The sequence below is a fragment of the Balaenoptera ricei genome, chromosome 1 (genome assembly GCF_028023285.1).
Source record: "Balaenoptera ricei isolate mBalRic1 chromosome 1, mBalRic1.hap2, whole genome shotgun sequence".
Classification (NCBI taxonomy): domain Eukaryota; kingdom Metazoa; phylum Chordata; class Mammalia; order Artiodactyla; family Balaenopteridae; genus Balaenoptera; species Balaenoptera ricei.
Genome location: NC_082639.1, coordinates 147,594,930 through 147,615,702, shown reverse-complemented (window position 1 = coordinate 147,615,702; position 20,773 = coordinate 147,594,930). Strand labels below are relative to the sequence as shown.

General features: G+C 35.9%; 1 protein-coding gene across 16 annotated transcripts in view; it reads right to left on the bottom strand.

Annotated features, from left to right (window-relative positions):
- The window catches only part of SWT1 (SWT1 RNA endoribonuclease homolog), a 101,764-nt gene that overhangs the window by 78,090 nt on the left and 2,901 nt on the right, over positions 1 to 20,773 (bottom strand). For 12 of the 16 annotated variants that reach the window (XR_009505646.1, XR_009505643.1, XR_009505649.1 and 9 more), the window contains exons 2-7: positions 19,583 to 19,671; positions 12,213 to 12,296; positions 10,312 to 10,370; positions 4,861 to 5,599; positions 1,233 to 1,286; positions 1,005 to 1,064 (exon numbers count right to left, since the gene is read on the bottom strand). Coding sequence is in view for 12 of the 16 variants with exons in the window: in XM_059937868.1 (XP_059793851.1) it covers positions 1,005 to 1,064; positions 1,233 to 1,286; positions 4,861 to 5,599; positions 10,312 to 10,370; positions 12,213 to 12,296; positions 19,583 to 19,663 (1,077 nt within the window). In the remaining 4 variants the exon portion in view is untranslated. The remainder of the gene's footprint in view (positions 1 to 1,004; positions 1,065 to 1,232; positions 1,287 to 4,860; positions 5,600 to 10,311; positions 10,371 to 12,212; positions 12,297 to 19,582; positions 19,672 to 20,773) is intronic. The other 4 variants (XM_059937953.1, XM_059937877.1, XM_059937885.1 and 1 more) reach the window with 4 other exon arrangements.

Below are 20,773 nucleotides of genomic sequence, written 5' to 3'. Positions count from 1 at the left end.
TATTTAACAACCATGGGTCTCAGTTTACCTACACAATAGGAATATTAAATATCTGTATCCTTTTAGTATTTTTTGTAAGGATTAAATGAAATAATGTGAAGAACCTCACACAGAGCCCAGTACAAAACAGACTTCCAAAATAAGTTAATTCTCATTCCCATTCTCACTTCGAAGTATTTTAGGAGCCAAATATGTTTTTATCTGGATGACGAGCACCTTTCCTAAGATTTCTAAGATTGTTTATGAACCATCAAAAACTGAAATCCAGATCTTAATACCCTTCTCACTTCAGGGAAGTAGTTCCCTGATGTATTCTGATGCAAAGAAATTAAAGTATAATCTCACTTTAGAGCAGAGGTGAGAAATCTTTCTTCTATCAAGGGGCACTGACCCAAAAGACATAAAAGTATAACTGTCACAAATAAAAAGCAATCAGTATGGTTTTAAAGTCTCCTTTAAATAGAAAAACACAAAGTGTTCTATGAATCTAATTTTAATTTAGAAGCAGGGAAGATAAAATTGCATGCAATAATTCTATGAGGTTCAACCAGGAGATTCTAGCTGAGAAATGAAGCAACAGGTAAAAAATAAATATGTATGTGCCCTCATTTTCATTGAACAAATGTTCATCTTGTTGCTAATTAGAAAAATGAGGCAAAACATGTTAATATCATACTGCATTTTGGCAAGCCAAGGCATAAGCATGAAAAAACATAACATTAATTTAAAATTCATGTAACTTGTGGGCCACAGGCTCCATGCTCTTTATTCAAAACAGATTAGAGGTTATTAGAAAAAAAGGCCAAAAGGTGATAAAGTAAATGTAAATACTTCTCCAAATAGTTTTTCATGGCTTCATAAAAACTTATATATTGAATTAAGCAGAGACATCACTGTTATTTTCATACTATCAAGGTTTTTATACTCATTATATTTTATTTAAATAGGAACCCTTTGACTTAATTTCATTAAAAATATTCAAAGTAAATAAATATATCAGTAACCTCTTGATCTGTATCTTGAATACTTTCAAGTGACACTGAAGAACATGGTGCTTCAAAACTCTGAAATGAAAAGTAATTTTATTAGTTACGAAGCATATACCTAGAGTAAGGTTTTTCAACCTTAGCACTATCGACATTTGGGATCAGGTAATTCTTTGTTTTGGGGGCTATCCTATGCGTTGTAGGATGTTTAGAAGTATCTCTTCCCTCTACCCACTAGATACCTACCCGCTCCCAACCTTGACAATCAAAAATGTCTCCATTCCTTTGCCCAAGCAATTTCTGTGGAGTAACAGAGATAAAATCTGATTGTAAATGGAGTTGAAGAGAAAAGGATTTATACTTCAGTTTAAATACAAGTAAACTATGTTGTGTGGGGGTACATACTTAAACAGTCACAATAAAAAGAAAAACAATGAACTGAAAAAAAAAAAAATGTCTCCATCAAGTCAGTTGCCAAATGCCCCCCTAAGAGGCAAAACTGCCCCCAGATGAAAAATTGCCCCTAGAATAGAAAAGCCTCATTCTATTAAGTTATGAAACATAGCAGAAATTCTTTAGGGTTTACTCATCTATATATATACATTCTTAAAAATACTCGTTTTCTAGGATAAAACACGTCACCCTAAAAAAAAGAACAACCATGGCAAAGGTAAAAAGAGCTGGCCTTTGGTGGTGGGAAATTTTTATCCAGGAGTAAATGAGCCATTTATAAAAGTGACATGACAAAACAAAGGGAACTTGAAGATTATTATATGGCTGAGGGAGGAAAAGCTGAAAAATGTTATCATTTATGGGTGTTTTATTTTTTGTCTCCTAGCAAAGATCGAAAATCTCAATTTTTCACTGGCACTTTTGGTGAGTGGATGAGACTTACTCAACCCTACATACAGGTGACAAGAAACTCAGCAAAAGCCACTACTGAACCAAATCATCTTCTAAGAATTCTCCAAACACCAAACTCACCAAACTTGTATTTTACAAGACACTGTATAAAAATTAGACCCTCTTTAAACAAGTGTATCATATGTTGCTTTATTGGGAATTCAGCTTCTACCCAAACTACCCAACATCAATCTTCACCTGATACAACACTACATACATCACACACATAGGCCCATTATAGCTTTACTATTCCATGACCCTGGGTTTTATAATGCCTTTTCCACCTGACTTTAAATCTCACTAGAGCTTTAGGTTCTTTTCAGCTAAGGAGTGCCAACCAAGCTAGAGATTATTATAGAACTTCCTGCAACTCCTGACATTTGAAGTCTTTTCATTCTTTTACTACTACCCTTCACTCTCTTTGACCACAGGTCACTTTCAGTGATTTCAATAAATTTTCTGTTACCTCCAAATCCAGAAAAGTTCATGTCAGTTTTCCTGGAAAACCTCCTCCTTATTATAAAAGAAAGTCTTAGTGGGTGTTAAATGTTTGCCTTCCCCTACCATACTTTATTAAATACATGGACCGGGATAAAGCCTTCCCTGGAGATGACAAAAGGGAATGACAATAATGATGGTATAAATGGTTTTATCTGCTAGAGTGATTCCAAACTAAAAACCTGATTATACTGCTTCCTTGATTACATTTCAATGGCTCTGTACTATCTACAAGATAAAAAACAATCTTTCCCATGAGAGATAAAGAAATCCATTTTCTGGACCCTCGCTTCCTCTCCAACTTCCTCTTCTATAGATTCTCTACACATCTCAACTCAAGTCAAAATGAACAACTTAAGTGCCCACGTAGGGTCTTGCCATGCAATTTCATAACTCTGGGCCATTACACAACTGATCCTCTCCCCTGACAGGACAACACTTCTATTCTTTGCTCTACACATTTTTCAATACCAAGCTTAAGAATCCCCACCTTAATAAGCCCTTCCTTAACTCACTCCCAAATTTATACTAATACCAGCCAAATTCCTAGGGCTCTAATACTTACTTCACTGTATTTGCAATTGTATTTGTTTACTAATCTACCTCCCTGGGAACTTCTTGAGGGTAAAAAGCATCTTATTCATCTCTAAATCCCTAGAACCTAACACATAATCGGTATCTTTAATTAATGTTTGATAAACTGATGAATCTCTACCCCACAGACTCATAAGAATTAAGTGGGATACCGTTTATAAAAGTGGCCTATAAACCACAAATCTCTAGAACATTAGTTAGCAATGGTGAGGGGAGGGTGCAAACTGAGAAGGGTCTGTATCAAAGGACTGTAAAACCTAAGAAACAAAATAAGTCACTTTCTCCTAGGAAAGCATAACAGGATTACTAAATCCAGAAAATACAGTTATTTCTTTGTAAGGTACACTCATTATTTTAGGAAGATAATTATCTACTGAGGAATTTATGAGGAAAACAAAACAACAAATATAATATTAAGATGATTAGCTACTGTCAATAATATGCTAACGATAATATATTCAAGATAAGAACAATATTTACTTGCTGTTCCTGTGTCTACATGACTTTGAGTCAGATAAGACTGCTATCAAAGGAATATAAAGAGTTTTAATTCCAATAACTGAAAAGTAATCATGCAAAAATTGCTTCCCCTACAACTTAATATTCATGCTATGCATCTCTTTTGGTTTGTGTAGTAATTCTACAGAGAGCAAAAAAACCTATAAGATGCAGTGCAGGGATTTCTCATACTGTTCCTCAGATGTACAGCACGAGGGGAACACCAAACAATGATACAAAGATGTCTGTTAAACATACTGGAAAGTTCAGATTCCTTGCTTGCATGCTACTCTACAGAACTGGTTATAGAGCACAAGAAGAAAACTGTAGCTTTCCTTTGAGAAAGCAATAAAAAGAACAAACTCAATTTTTTCCTTCTTTGGAGTCCTTCAAGTTCAGTGAACAAAGAGTACTCTCTCTCAAGCTCTACTGGCCTCCCTAGTTACAACCCCTCCATTTTTCAAAGGAAGTATCTTATACTACACTCTGTAGTCTTGATTCCTAAAGTAGGTAGGCTCCACCACCGCCTGTTTTTAAGCAGTCTCTAAATTTCAGAACTTCTGAAGTTCCAAAGTTCTAAAAGTTGTCTTAAAGGTATCAATATATAATGTTATTTGCCATAGAAACAAGGCTGTAGCAATTAGGTTCTCAAATTAGTCCACAAATGCTGACTTATTACATAATTTAGAAGCAAAACAAGGTATGCCAAGCCTTCTAGCCTGGATCTCTGTACACATAGTTCCCTTTGCCTGGAACATCCCTGCTTCTCCCATCTCACTCCACCTTGTCTGCACCTGAATAACTCCTATTCAATCCTCAGTTCTCAGTTTACTTGTTATCCCCTCCAGTAAACCTTCCTGAATTAATCCCTCCATGGCTCACCAAGGCCATGTTAATCCCCTGCTGTGTATTCCCATATTAGGTGATAAGTACTGATCAGACCTGAGGTGGCTGTTTCTGTGTCTCCTCATATTAAGTGAGTCTCTGAAAACAAAGACAGTGATTGTGGTGCCTGGCATATAGGGCATTCAAAAAATAATTTGTTAAACGAATAGCTATTTGGAATAATAACCCCTGGATGTTCTATAGTTCCTGGAGTTAGAGAAGAGCCTAAGACTGTCACAGTGCTATTCTGATAGAACAATCTATAATGGCTTCTTTCTATATTTTTACACATTCCCTCCTATTTTGGATCCTTGATACTTGCCAGGATAGCTTCCTAAGGAAGTTGGAATTATCGTGGTAAAATAAAAGAATCAATATTATCTTCCTGACTAAATAGAATCAGCTCTGTATGATCATTATCTATAATAGAAACAACACAAACCTAAGTATATTAAAACTCTTTGCTAAAGACTATATTCATTTTGCACTACCTTACCTGGGTTAGGATTTCACTAGAACTTGAATCATTACTTCTTTGATGCTCATGATATTTTCCTTCCCACTCACGAACAGTCTGCTTATACGTGGAATCTGAAAATAAATGTTCACTTTTGTGCCTTGTCAAATTTAATGAAACCTGGGAGCCTTCCAGGCATTCTTTTTTCTCCTGCTTAGTCTTTAACTTGTTAGAATCTAAACTGAAGACATTTTCTTCTACAAGCTTCTGGAGGGTTTCACGAGATTCTCCTAGGATTTTGAAATTGATCTTTCTTCTTCTAGATTCGAGGGGTTCCTTAATTATCTTGTTGGACTTATAATCCTGAGAAAATTGGATTCTCTTGCATTTCTCCAAAACATATTTTTCAGAACTGTCTCTAAATTTTTTGTACCTTTCTTTCTTGAGTTCCTTCATCTTCTCCCTCTGAGCAAGTAAATGAGGCCATTTTTTTTCACTTGCCTGGCCTTCAGCTTTAGGTCTCACATCTTTGGCAATCTTAGGACTGCTAAAGTTTTTAATTCCATGGTCCAGCTCACTCTTAACATTTGTCAATTTAATATCTTTAACTTTAAAATCTACACATTTACTTATACCTTTTTTAGTTCCATTTGAAGAAGGACTCTGAGAAATAATTTGATTATCATTTGAGTATGATGTTTCTTGGAGTTTAACAAGTCCTTGGGATGAAGAACTAAGTTTTGGTCTCTTTCTTGGAGTGTCAGTTTCTACATTCAGTCTGTAAAGCAGCACAGAAAACTAGGTTACGTTACAACAGTACATGATAATATGTAATATTGCACTGTATCATTTTAGTTAGGAAATGAAAGAACTGGCCTGATAGGAACTTCATAAAAAGTAAGAAATGGCTACATTAAGAATGAAGTGGAAAGGATTACTCAACAAACGGTATTGGAATAACTGGTTTGCTATTTGGAAAAAAATACCACAAACGTACAGCTTTATATAATACCAGACGGTATAATTTCAAACAGATTAAACACTTAAGTGCAAAATAATTATTTCCATAACTGCTCTACTTCATATTAAATACTTAAAAACCATAGGGGAAAAAGGGAATATTTATCTGATTTCTTAATAGAGAACTTCCTAAACTTAATAGCAGTGGGAAAAATCACAAAGGAAAACAGTAAACGTAAATGACTATTTACTTTAAAACTTTAGCATATTAAAAAATAATAAAATTAAAAGAGCTTGGAAATGGTATTTACTACATATGTGACAGCTTATTAGCCTTAGTAAATAAAAAGCTCATCAAAAAGTACTAAGACTCTAAACAAACATATGGACACCAAGGAGGGAAAGTGGCGGGGCAGGGGTAGTGGTGGGATGAATTGGGAGATTGGGATTGACATATATACATTAATATATATAAAATGGGTAACTAATAAGAACCTGCTGTATAAAAAAATAAATAAAATAAAATTAAAAAAAAAAAGTACTAAGACTCTAGAATAAGGCATAAACAGAAAATTAATGAAAGAGAAAAAGGGAATAGCTAATAAACACTTTGGGGAAAAAAGTCTGACTTCCCTAGAAGTCACAGACATGCTAATTACAACATACCATTTTCTTCTATCAGATTAGCAAAGATTTTTAAATAACATTAAACACCAGCAAGAAATTGTAAAATGGACCCTCTCATATGTTGCTAGTGGAAATGCAAAATGATTTAACAGTTACACAAAGGAATCTGACAATATAATTAAGAATTCTAAAAATGTTCTTATCCTTTGACTTCTTAGTAATTCGCACTTTAGAAATCTATACCAAGGAGGAAAAAAAGCAGAAATGGACTAAAAAATAATAACAGCAAAATATTCAATTCAGGGCTATTTATAAGAGCAAAAAATCAGGTACAAGATAAATGCTAAAATTTTTGAAATGACTAAAAAACATGTCATTCTATCGAGTATGATGGAGTGTCATAGTCATTTCAAATGATGTTTATGAAAAGTTTTCAAAGACATAACGAAACATATTGATATAATATTAAGCAGAGAACAAGTAGGGCACAAACCTGTATACATAATGCGGTCTCAACAGTTTTCTAGCATAGTAAAAAAGCTAGAAAGAAATGTGCTAAAAAGTTTTAGAAGCAGCAATAGCTAGAAGTGATAACATTTTCCTGCTTAATAAAACTAGATATTACTTTGTAGTCAGACAGAAAGGGGAAAAAAATTCGACGAACCACAATCCTTTAATTTCTATCAGTAAATCCTTAAGTGCCTTTTAAGCACCTGTCACTCTGCCGGGCACTGGGAGGCAGCGGAGGACATAACAAATACAGTCCGTACCCCCAATTAATTTACCGTCCAGCAGGGGAGAAAGAGATGGTAAATAAGTGACTTCTCAAATAATTAATTATGCAAGAGCAAACTATAAACATCTCAGAGTTTCTATAGGAGTTTCACCTGAGTCTTCATCTGGTTTTACTTTCTTTACTATCTCTTTCTACAAAAAGACTGCCTATCATTATTTATCTGTTAATAAGTAGCAATAAAACAAAACTTTAATAGGACCCTAGCTTGACACTTAATAGTATATAAGACATCAACTGTATTAAAGAAAAATCAGAAAAACAACAAACAAAAGAAAACTTTTAACAGGACCCTGTAGTTCTCTGAGCAGTTTAAAATTCCTATTTTATTTTTTTCTTCACAACAGCCCTGTACTGCATATTTCACAGCAATCTATGCACCATGGTCCATATGGTCATAATTAATAAAAACTCAGCATTATAATACCTTTTAAAAGACCAGCAAAATTAAATCTTAAAGTTACCTCTTAACAACTAGTTTTGCAAAATGCTATATTGTGATAATGCAGTTGTATATTTGCAACCCAAAATACTAAAGTTCTGAGATCTTTTTAGACATGTTAGACATATAGCAAATACTTATTTTTTATGAATGACTTAAGCGTAAGCTCAATATCAGCTGAAGCTAAATATCACCATCCTAGATTGAACTCTTGTGATACAAAAATAAATGTGAAATCTTGTCAAAAATTTAATTTTTATAATTAGATTATTTTAAAATTTAGTAACCAAGGTTTTATTTTTATTTTTTTGGCCACGCCACGCAGCATGTGGGGTCTTAGTTCCCCGACCAGGGATCGAACCCATGTCCCCTGCAGTGGAAGCACGGAGTTTTAACCACTGGACCACCAGGAAAGTCCCAAAATTTAGTAACCAAGGTTTTAAAACATGATATACGGCAAGAAAAATAATTGCTCAACATTACCAGTGGCTAGATTACTCCATCAGCCATCATAATGCACATTTAGGATATTAAATCACATACTTACTTTCAACTTAGGTCAAATGAAGAATAAAGTACTTTTTGGTTAATTCTGCCAATAATGGGTACTGCTGATGGCAATATTACCATCTCTCTAATACTAACTGAGATAAAACTTATCTCCTTTTCAACTCCTGGACTTAAAGATTTGGCCAATGGTTATGATGCAATTTTTATTGAAGAAATCCCACAAACTGTGTGCAACTTGACAAAATGCTTTCTGAATATTTTCAAAAGACTGCTGCCTTTGCTTATATTTTTATTGCTAAAAAATTCATGTATATGTACTTAAACCAAGGATCTGGAATTGTGATAACAATACAATGTAACTGGCTTTCAGGATGACAAAATTCTCTCTGATTTTCCACCTACATCTCAGCTTCCAATGTTTGCACATCAATTTCGGGACCTTCCCTGTAGTTGAATAGGGAGATCTTTTCGGAAGATGCCATGTATCATAAAGAAATACTTATAACCTTAAGGCAAATAAGTTTGTTTACTGCTCCAGGAAGTAAACAACAACCTCAAATGAATCATTTTCTCTGCAGGCAACCAATGGTCATGAGAAATCCCGCATTACTGATATTGATATCTACTAAGCACCATGTTACAGCTTTCTTTTGTCCAATCAACGTTTCAAATATATACCACATTGTTTAAATGCACGACAAGGTCGTTCTGAAGTATATTGTATGCCATATACTTTTGTCTTTGACAAAAGAAAATTTCACGAGTTACATCTAAACTACTTCACCAACATCTGAAAGTAAATAATCAGAGATTAACAATAAATCTAGATGCTTTGCACTGTTCATATTACTAATATTGTTACCCTGATTAGATGTGACAATAACTCACACAATAGCATGGTCATTGATCACACCTGGGTTCAGAGATACAGAAATGTCATTGAATAAGACATTCAACTATTCAATGATGCAAGGGCTGAAGCCAAGTAGCAGATTTTGAATAAATACTGATGCCAAGTTGAACTTCATTGCATCCTTAGAATAATTTTGATCCTATTCTCAAAATAATTCAACATTATTTTTTCCTCCTTCCAGAGACTATATGAGTAAGTCCAAGGGGGTAGAGTATATAGATCAGAACTCCATTTACACTCTTATACATGGATATAAAATCAAGGCTAGAAAATGTGTTCTTAAGCAAAAGGTAACTAGTGAAAAATCAGGCAGTGTTTTAGAACTTAAATTTTTTTAAAAAAACCAGATACTAGTACAAAAGGCATTAAAAATCTGAAAAATTTAGAAAGTGATAGTCAATATAACATGAAATTTGTGACAGAGTATACTTCAACAGATAATAATATAGAGACAAAGATTCACAAAAAAAAGATGATTCAAAAGAAAAACTGAAAAAGAGTCAGAGGCAAGCTGGATTTTTTGATTTTAGCAAACATTAACTGAGCTTGTCAGGGAAGCAGAAGTTTTATTTATAGATTTAATGCCACTTTAATTGTTTTCCTGTAACTCCTTATTTTCAGAGAAACTTTGATCTTACCAACTTTCATCATGCATTATACTTTTTATACTTATTTACCCCCATTAGTTGGCAAGAATTCCTTCCCCACAAAATTCTCTGAATTTTTGATCCAAAGAACACAGAAAACTAAGGAGAAATAATCTCCATTATTCCTAACACTATTCCCCAATTTCTCTAGTTGTAGCCATAACCTGTTTTTAATTAACATGGTTTTAGAACCTTACCAATTCAATAAGTTACATATTCTCTTCATGGGTAATATGCAAAGATAATTTATCCAAAATTATTAAATCAGCCTCATAATCTCTTCCATTACTATATATAATGAAGTTATATATCTTATAAGAGTGCGTCAAAATCAACTTACTTGAGATAAAAATTTACATTTTATTTGAAAGTAGTATTTACATAGCATAGAATTCTGATAGACTTTTCATTTCACTCAACTTTTTCTTAAATTTATACAAATATTAAGAAAATTAATCATAATCTGTGATTTAGCTATAAATATTTGCATGCAAAACAGTACTAAACAAAATAAAGGATTTTGCGAATCTAAGTATTTAGTCTCACAATTCAAAGCTAAAAAAAAGTGAAAATATATCAGGAAAAAGAGAAAACTTACCTTTTCAGTTCTTGTCTTCTTTTTATATTACAGTACAGAATATGTGTATGATCTGATTTCTGAAAAAAAAAACGATATCATTTAGGAAATATAAATTGTGCACTGGGGAAGGAGATTGGGAGATGGTATTTTTTCCATACCTATGTGTTAGTGAATAGGTTGACACAATAATTTACTAAAAATCTTTCCAATAAACTTGTGAGACAGCTATTATTATCATCTCCGTTTTACAGATAAAGTACCCAAGGCTCAAACAGAGCAAAAATATCCTCAACGTCACAGAGCAAGTTAGTAGCAGAGCCGTGATCTGAAACCAGATCTGTCCACCCTCTCTATTCTACCAACCTGTCTCTCTATGTATTCTGGGGACAAGAGCTAGGCACAAGAAAAATAATAGAGAAAGAGGGTATAGTCCCTGTCCTAAAGAGTTCAGAGTGCAGTAAAAGGATAAAGTAGAAAGAAGTAGAAGGATATGTACAAATAACCTAATATAAAGGACATAAGTGTCAAAGCAGTACAATAAACAGTAAGTTGTAAAAAGAGTTCAAAACCTCAAACACCAAAAGTTGGAATGTACCTAGGGAAAAAAGGTAGACAAAAAATATGCTAAAGATTGAACATATATTGAATAAAGATTAATGGGTAAAAGAAAAAGGCATTCTCAGTTAAAAATGCTTAGGCATCCTAAGAAGCTGTAGGCTACTGGTGTAAATTCAGCAGAGAGAAAATAAACTTGCCTCGCTAGAAGCAGGACTGTTTTGAGGAAGAAAAAAAAGAAAACTGGATAGTTAAGGTGTGACCAAATTTAAGACGGTCCTAAATGATAAACTAAAAAAGTAATAGAAGATTTTTCAACAGAGGAGAAATATGATGAAATCAGTGTTTTAACAAGTTTAATAAAGCAAGAATAAATTGCAACAGCAGTTTCATTACATGAAAACAAATTCTTAAAAACCCAACTCTGCATTCATGGAACTTTCACAACTACCTTCTCTTATTACCTAAAACAACTGTGTAGCTATCCTGATATACACCTAACTCCCACTTGAATATGATGAGTACTTCACAACCACCCATGTACTAGGTTAATGTGTTTGGTCTGCTGTCACTGTTTCAAATCACTTGTGAGACAGTGGAAAGAAATCTGGACTTGGCTCTGTTGCTGCAAATAATTTTGTGTCCTTTGACAAGTCACTTAACTTTCTGAATCTCTATTTCTGAATCTGAAAATGCAAACACTGTATGTGCCTTGGCTATCTCAAAATGAAATTGTAAAGATAAATATAACCATATATGGGGAAAGACCTAAAAACTGTCTAAATTTATATTCATGCGGTCTAATCCCGCATAATAGGGCCTATTAGCACAAAGAAACAAAGAACTTGATAAACGCTTTTTAGTGAGCAGCAGAAAGAAAAAACTGGTTTTCTGTCTATCGGCTATCAAAAAGTAAGAATAATATAAAGAAAAAAATTAATGGAGGGCTTCCTTGGTGGCACAGTGGTTGAGAGTCTGCCTGCCAATGCAGGGGACACGGGTTCGAGCCCTGGTCTGGGAAAATCCCACATGCCGCGGAGCAACTGGGCCCGTGAGCCACAACTACTGAGCCTGAGCGTCTGGAGCCTGTGCTCCACAACAAGAGAGGCTGCGATAGTGAGAGGCCCACGTGCCGCGATGAAGAGTGGCCCCCACTTGCCGCAACTGGAGAAAGCCCTCGCACAGAAACGAAGACCCAACACAGCCAAAAATAAAAATAATAAATAAATAATAAAAAATTAAAAATTAAAAAAAATAAATAATGGAAAAGTAGTGGGGGAATTTATATCATAAACCTTCTAACTGCACATTAAAACTTAAATATAAATAATTTTTAGAGTTAGTTACAGTATCTAAACACTCACCAGTTTTCTCTTCTCTGTTGAAACCGATATTACAGAACAAGCTGAACTAGTAAAATTTGCTGAGGTTTTTTTCTCTTTCTTATCCTAAGAATGCCATTTGGAAAAAAGGAAAGAAAAGCACAAAATAAAGCACAGCATAAGAGAGCATTATTTCATCACTTATTATAAATCAAGATTCTTTCTACATTAATAATAAATTTCAGAGAACAATGTTTAAGGGCATACAAACATTGGTAAGAGGAAGGAAGACCCAACTAGAAATCAGAAGATGTAGGTGCTCTTGAACTACGGATGAGATGGGATACAGGCGCTACAGCAGAAGGCTGCAGACGACTCAGACAAGGACATTGAGAAGTGGCACTGCCATGGTGGAATTCCGTCTTCCACAAAGCAAAACCATATATCCAGTTATTTTTCAGTGGATCCTGAATTCAATAGACCCAGGACAAACATATTTTGAGTACCTACCATGTATCAAAGACATTATTCTAGACAGTGAGGACAGATTAATGAAAAAACAATAAAAGTCCCTGCCCTCATGGAGGTTAAAAACTAGTGCAGGTATTTACAAATAAGCAAATAATATATTTAGTGTGTCAGATGATGCTATGGAAAAAAAATAAAACAGAGAAAGGGGTCAGGAAGGGCTGACAGGCAAGGGTGAGGCAGTTGCAATTTTAAACAGAGTAGTCAAAAAAGGCCCCACTGGTAAGTTGACATCTGAATAGAGACCTAAAGAAATGAAGGAATAAACCCTGTGGATATCTAGGGAAAATTTTTCAGTTCAAAGGGAGTAACAGCAAGCACAAAGTCCCTGAGGCAGGAATGTGCCTGGCTTATTGGAACAACAACAAGGAAGCCAAGAAGTGGAGAAAGCAAAGAGAGAATGTAATGGAGATGAGATGGGGAGAGTAGTTCACTTTGTCAGCCCCAGCAAGGACTTCAGCATTTTCTCTGAAGTGGAAAACCACGAGAAAATATTGAGCAGAGGAGTGACATGATCTTACATTTTAATAGGATCATTCTGTTGTTATGTCAAGAACACAAGAAGGCAAAGGTGGAAGCAGGGAGATCAATTTAGAAACTATTGAAATAACCTAGGAAAGCAAGTTCATTGCCTGGATCACGGTGATAGACGTAAAGGTCGCAGTCAGACTCTGCTGGTAGAATTTGCTGATAGATGGGATGCAGGTAGAGCATGATGACCAGGGTTCTGGCCCAAGCAACTGAAAGAATGTTATTGCATTACGCTGGGAGAACTGAGGCTGGACACTTGAAAGATTATAGTTTAAGAAGATGAGAAGGAAGCACAAAGGATACCGCCAAGCCTCAGTTCCTTCATCTGTATAACTGGGATAAAAACAATACCTACCTCACAGAGCTGTGAGGAATAAATAAAATAATGCAAGTAAAGAATGAGGAGGGCGGGGCAAGATGGCGGAACAGTAAGACGTGGAGATCACTTTCCTTCCCACAGATACATGAGAAATACATCTACACGTGGAACTGCTCCTACAGAACACCCACTGAATGCTGGCAGAAGACGTCAGACCTCCCAAAAGCCGTGTGGACGAAAGGCTGTTGGTGCTCCAGCCAGGCATCAGGGCTGTGCCTCTGAGGTGGGAGAGCCAACTTCAGGACACTGGTCCACAAGAGGCCTCCAGGCTCCACGTAACACCAAATGGTGAAAATCTCTCAGAGATCTCCATCTCAACATCAAGACCCAGCTTCACTCAATGACCAGCAAGCTACAGTGCTGGACACCCTATGCCAAACAACTAGCAAGACAGGAACACAGCCCCATCCATTAGCAGAGAGGCTGCCTAAAATCATAATAAGGCCACAGACACCCCAAAACACACCACCAGACGTGGACGTGCCCACCAGAAAGACAAGATCCAGCCTCATCCACCAGAACACAAGCACTAGTACCCTCCACCAGGAAGCCTACACAACCCACTGAACCAACCTTAGCCACTGGGGACAGATACCAAAAACAATGGGAACTACGAACTTGCAGCCTGTGAAAAGGAGACCCCAAACACAGTAAGATAAGCAAAATGAGAAGACAGAAAAACACACAGCAGATGAAGGAGCAGGGTCAAAACACACCAGACCTAACAAATGAAGAGGAAATAGGCAGTCTACCTGAAAAAGAATTCAGAATAATGATAGTAAAGATGATCCAAAATCTTGGAAACAGAATAGACAAAATGCAAGAAACACTTAACAAGGACGTAGAAGAACTAAAGAGGAACCAAGCAACGATGAAAAACACAATAAATGAAATTAAAAATACTCTAGAAGGGATCAAAAGCAGAATAACTGAGGCAGAAGAACGGATAAGTGACCTGGAAGATAAAATAGTGGAAATAACTACTGCAGAGGAGAATAAAGAAAAAAGAATGAGAAGAACTGAGGACAGTCTCAGAGACCTCTGGAACAACATTAAACGCACCAACATTCGAATTATAGGGGTCCCAGAAGAAGAAGAGAAAAAGAAATGGACTGAAAAAAATATTTGAAGAGATTATAGTTGAAAACTTCCCTAATATGGGAAAGGAAATAGTTAATCAAGTCCTGGAAGCACAGAGAGTCCCATACAGGATAAATCCAAGGAGAAACACGCCAAGACACATATTAATCAAACTATCAAAAATTATATATAAAGAAAACATATTAAAAGCAGCAAGGGAAAAACAACAAATAACACACACGGGAATCCCCATAAGGTTAACAGCTGATATTTCAGCAGAAACTCTGCAAGCCAGAAGGGAGTGGCAGGATATACTTAAAGTGATGAAGGAGAAAAACCTACAACCAAGATTACTCTACCCAGCAAGGAGCTCATTCAGATTTGATGGAGAAATTAAAACCTTTACAGACAAGCAAAAGCTGAGAGAGTTCAGCACCACCAAACCAGCCTTACAACAAATGCTAAAGGAACTTCTCTAGGCAAGAAACACAAGAGAAGGAAAACACCTACAATAACAAACCGAAAACATTTAAGAAAATGGGAATAGGAACATACATATCGATAATTACCTTAAATGTAAATGGATTAAATGCTCCCACTAAAAGACACAGACTGGCTGAATGGATACAAAAACAAGACCCGTATATACAGGTCTGTCTACAAGAGACCCACTTCAGACCTAGGGACACATACAGACTGAAAGTGAGGGGATGGAAAAAGATATTCCATGCAAATGGAAATCAAAAGAAAGCTGGAGTAGCAATTCTCATATCAGACAAAATAGACTTTAAAATAAAGAATATTACAAGAGACAAGGAAGGACACTACATAATGATCAAGGGATCGATCAAAGAAGAAGGTATAACAATTGTAAATATTTATGCACCCAACATAGGAGCACCTCAATACATAAGGCAAATACTAACAGCCATAAAAGGGGAAATCAACAGTAACACAGTCATAGCAGGGGACTTTAACACCCCACTTTCACCAATGGACAGATCATCCAAAATGAAAATAAATAAGGAAACACAAGCTTTAAATGATACATTAAACAAGATGGTTTTAATTGATATTTATAGGACATTCCACCCAAAAACAACAGAATACACATTTTTCTCAAGTGCTCATGGAACATTCTCCAGGATAGATCATATGTTGGGTCACAAGTCAAGCCTTGGTAAATTTAAGAAAATTGAAATCGTATCAAGTATCTTTTCCGACCACAACGCTATAAGACTAGATATCAATTACAGGAAAAGATCTGTAAAAAATACAAACACATGGAGGCTACACAATACACTACTTAGTAATGAAGTGATCACTGAAGAAATCAAAGGGGAAATCAAAAAATACCTAGAAACAAATGACAATGGAGACACGATGACCCAAAACTTATGGGATGCAGCAAAAGCAGTTCTAAGCGGGAAGTTTATAGCAATACAAGCCTACATCAAGAAACAGGAAACATCTCGAAAAAACAATCTAACCTTGCACCTAAAGCAGTTAGAGAAAGAAGAACAAAAAAACCCCAAAGATAGCAGAAGGAAACAAATCATAAAGATCAGATCAGAAATAAATGAAAAAGAAATGAAGGAGACAATAGCGAAGATCAATAAAACTAAAAGCTGGTTCTATGAGAAGATAAAGAAAATTGATAAACCATTAGCCAGACTCATCAAGAGAAAAAGGGAGAATACTCAAATCACTAGAATTTGAAATGAAAAAGGAGAAGTAACAACTGACACTGCAGAAATACAAACGATCATGAGAGATTACTATAAGCAACTCTATGCCAATAAAATAGACAACCTGGAAGAACTGGACAAATTCTTAGAAATGCACAACCTGCCAAGACTGAACCACGAAGAAATAGAAAATATAAACAGACCAATCACAAGTACTGAAATTGAAACTGTGATTAAAAACCTTCCAACAAACAAAAGCCCAGGACCAGATGGCTTCACAGGCGAATTCTATCAAACATTTAGAGAAGAGCTAACACCTATCCTTCTCAAACTCTTCCTCAAAATATTGCAGAGGGAGGAACACTCCCCAACTCATTCTACGAGGCCACCATCACCCTGATACCAAAACCAGACAAAGATGTCACAAAGAAAGAAAACTACAGGCCAATATCATTGATGAACATAAATGCAAAAATCCTCAACAAAATACTAGCAAACAGAATCCAACAGCACATTAAAAGGATCATACACCGTGATCAAGTGGGGTTTATTCCAGGAATGCAAGGATTCTTCAATATACGCAAATCAATCAACGTGATACATCATATTAACAAATTGAAGGAGAAAAACCATATGATCATCTCAATAGATACAGAGAAAGCTTTTGACAAAATTCAACACCCATTTATGATAAAAGCCCTGCAGAAAGTAGGCATAGAGGGAACTTTCCTCAACATAATACAGGCCATATATGACAAACCCACAGCCAACATCGTCCTCAATGGTGAAAAACTGAAAACATTTCCACTAAGATCAGGAACAAGACAAGGTGGCCCACTCTCACCACTATTATTCAACATAGTTTTGGAAGTGTTAGCCACAGCAATCAGAGAAGAAAAAGAAATAAAAGGAATCCAAATAGGAAAAGAAGAAGTAAAGCTGTCACTGTTTGCAGATGACATGATACTATACACAGAGAATCCTAAAGATGCTACCAGAAAACTACTAGAACTAATCAATGAATTTGGTAAAGTAGCAGGATACAAAATTAATGCACAGAAATCTCTTGCATTCCTATACACTAATGATGAAAAATCTGAAAGTGAAATTAAGAAAACACTCCCGTTTACCATTGCAACAAAAAGAATAAAATATCTAGGAATAAACCTACCTAAGGAGACAAAAGACCTGTATGCAGAAAATTATAAGACACTGATGAAAGAAATTAAAGATGATACAAATAGATGGAGAGATATACCATGTTCTTGGATTGGAAGAATCAACATTGTGAAAATGACTATACTACCCAAAGCAATCTACAGATTCAATGCAATCCCTAACAAACTACCACTGGCATTTTTCACAGAACTAGAACAAAAAATTTCACAATTTGTATGGAAACACAAAAGACCCCGAATAGCCAAAGCAATCTTGAGAATGAAAAATGGAGCTGGAGGAATCAGGCTTCCTGACTTCAGACTATATTACAAAGCTACAGTAATCAAGACAGTTTGGTACTGACACAAAAACAGAAACATAGATCAATGGAACAGGATAGAAAGCCCAGAGATAAACCCACGCACATATGGTCACCTTATCTTTGATAAAGGAGGCAAGCATATACAGTGGAGAAAAGACAGCCTCTTCAATAAGTGGTGCTGGGAAAATTGGACAGATATATGTAAAAGTATGAAATTAGAACACTCCCTAACATCATACACAAAAATAAACTCAAAAGGGATTAAAGACCTAAATGTAAGGCCAGACACTATCAAACTCTTAGAGGAAAACATAAGCAGAACACTCTATGACATAAATCACAGCAAGATCCTTTTTGACCCAGCTCCTAGAGAAATGGAAATAAAAACACAAATAAACAAATGGGACCTAATGAAACTTAAAAGCTTTTGCACAGCAAAGGAAACCATAAACAAGACCAAAAGACAACCCTCAGAATGGGAGAAAATATTTGCAAATGAAGCAACTGACAAAGGAGTAATCTCCAAGATTTACAAGCAGCTCATGCAGCTCAATAACAAAAAAACAAACAACCCAATCCAAAAATGGACAGAAGACCTAAATAGACATTTCTCCAAAGAAGATATACAGATTGCCAACAGACACATGAAAGAATGCTCAACATCATTAATCATTAGAGAAATGCAAATCAAAACTACAATGAGATATCATCTCACACTGGTCAGAATGGCCATCATCAAAAAATCTAGAAACAATAAATGCTGGAGAGGGTGTGGAGAAAAGGGAACACTCTTGCACTGTTGGTGGGAATGTAAATTGATACAGCCACTATGGAGAACAGCATGGAGGTTCCTTAAAAAACTAAAAATAGAACTACCATACCACCCAGCAATCCCACTACTGGGCATATACCCTGAGAAAACCATAATTCAAAAAGAGTCATGTACCAAAATGTTCATTGCAGCTCTATTTACAATAGCCAGGACATGGAAGCAACCTAAGTGTCCATCAACAGATGAATGGATAAAGAAGATGTGGCACATACATACAATGGAATATTACTCAGCCATAAAAAGAAACGAAATGGAGGTATTTGTAGTGAGGTGGATGGAGTTAGAGTCTGTCATACAGAGTGAAGTAAGTCAGAAAGAGAAAAACAAATACAGTGTGCTAACACATATATATGGAATCTAAGGGAAAAAAAAAAAAAGGTCATGAAGAACCTAGTGGCAAGACGGGAATAAAGACACAGACCTACTAGAGAATGGACTTGAGGATATGGGGAGGGGGACGGGTAAGATGTGACAGGGTGAGAGAGTGGCATGGACATATATACACTACCAAATGTAAAACAGATAGCTAGTGGGAAGCAGCCGCATAGCACAGGGAGATCAGCTCTGTGCTTCGTGACCACCTAGAGGGGTGGGATAGGGTGGGTGGGAGGGAGGGAGACGCAAAAGGGAAGAGATATGGTAACATATGTATATGTACAACGGATTCACTTTGTTATAAAGCAGAAACTAACACACCACTGTAAAGCAATTATACTCCAATAAAGATGTTAAAAAAAAAAAAAAGAATGAGAATAACAAGTGACTTTTCCTGGGTCAGAAGGGAAGAACAAAATATTTACATACCTCATTTTAAAACTGAGGTGTATTTTTTTCATTACACAAAAATAAACTGTAAAAAAGGGTATCTTTAGGTCAACAAAGCAGAATTCTTACTTCTTCATCAACACTGGGTGATGGGGCGGTGCCTTTTCTCTGAGATTTCTCTTTTTTTCCACAAGATTCTTTGCTGGACATTTGGAAAGCTAAAATAAACATCAAAAGCGCATTATGTGTGTTTTACCACTGCCACAACAAAAACATTAGAAATTATTCTTTTTTCAGTTCCTTAAAGACTGGAGTTTTACAAAATAATTTCTATATTTTACCCATTCTCAAGGTGACGGGATTCTCTCATTGTTCCACTTTACTTATATTCTCCCTCATAATATTCTGTTTCCCTCCTTCAGCTTCATCTATTACCTTTTTAGGAATGACTCTTAAAACTATGCCTTTGGCCCTGACGTCTCTCTCAAGCATCACATCACCATTTTCAACTGCCTGCCAGACTGCTGTATTTTGCCCCACCTATATATACCTCAAAACCAGTTAGTCAAAAGTCTTCATTTTCCCAACACATCCTCCGTCACTCACTGAGTGAGACTTCGGGCAAAACGCATACGTTTTTTGAGCCCTAGCTTCATTATATGTAAAATAGAGATAACTCATCCGAGAAGGTTTTTGAAGAACTCAGATGAAACTATGAATGCAAAAATACCTTGTACAGGATAGTACACAGTAGGGTCTTAACAAATACTGGCTTACGTGGTTGTCTTTCTTCTAGACCCTGAGCTTCTTGAAGAGTGCGCTGTATTGAAAACTGAGGTGTTCACAAATGCCTGCTGAGTGAATGAATGAGTGAATTTTTCTTCCCAAGAATATTCATTGTTCATTCTGAGCCACTTCCAACTCTTGCTGATCCAGTCCCTCTGTCCACTTCCCATCCCAGTCTCACTTTTCAGCCCTGTTCTGGATCAAGTCTATACTGTTAGTTACTGACAGGAAAACAAACAAACACACACACAAACATAGTCATTCCTTATGGTCATAAACACTCTCAAGATAGTGTATACAACCATCCTGTACTGGAACGTAGAGGCCAGAGATTAGGAATATCACCAGGTTTGTTGGGGCAAGAGGATGTAAAAGGAGTCCAGAAGCAAAGTCCAAAGGAGAGTTTCTTGCTGGCAGTGATATGTATTGACACTATGAACGTAACAAAGACTAGAAAGCAAGCAACTGCAACTACTCCTGGTCAATCATGATCACACTAAGTGAAGTGCTATAAAAGAATGCTCAATTACGCTA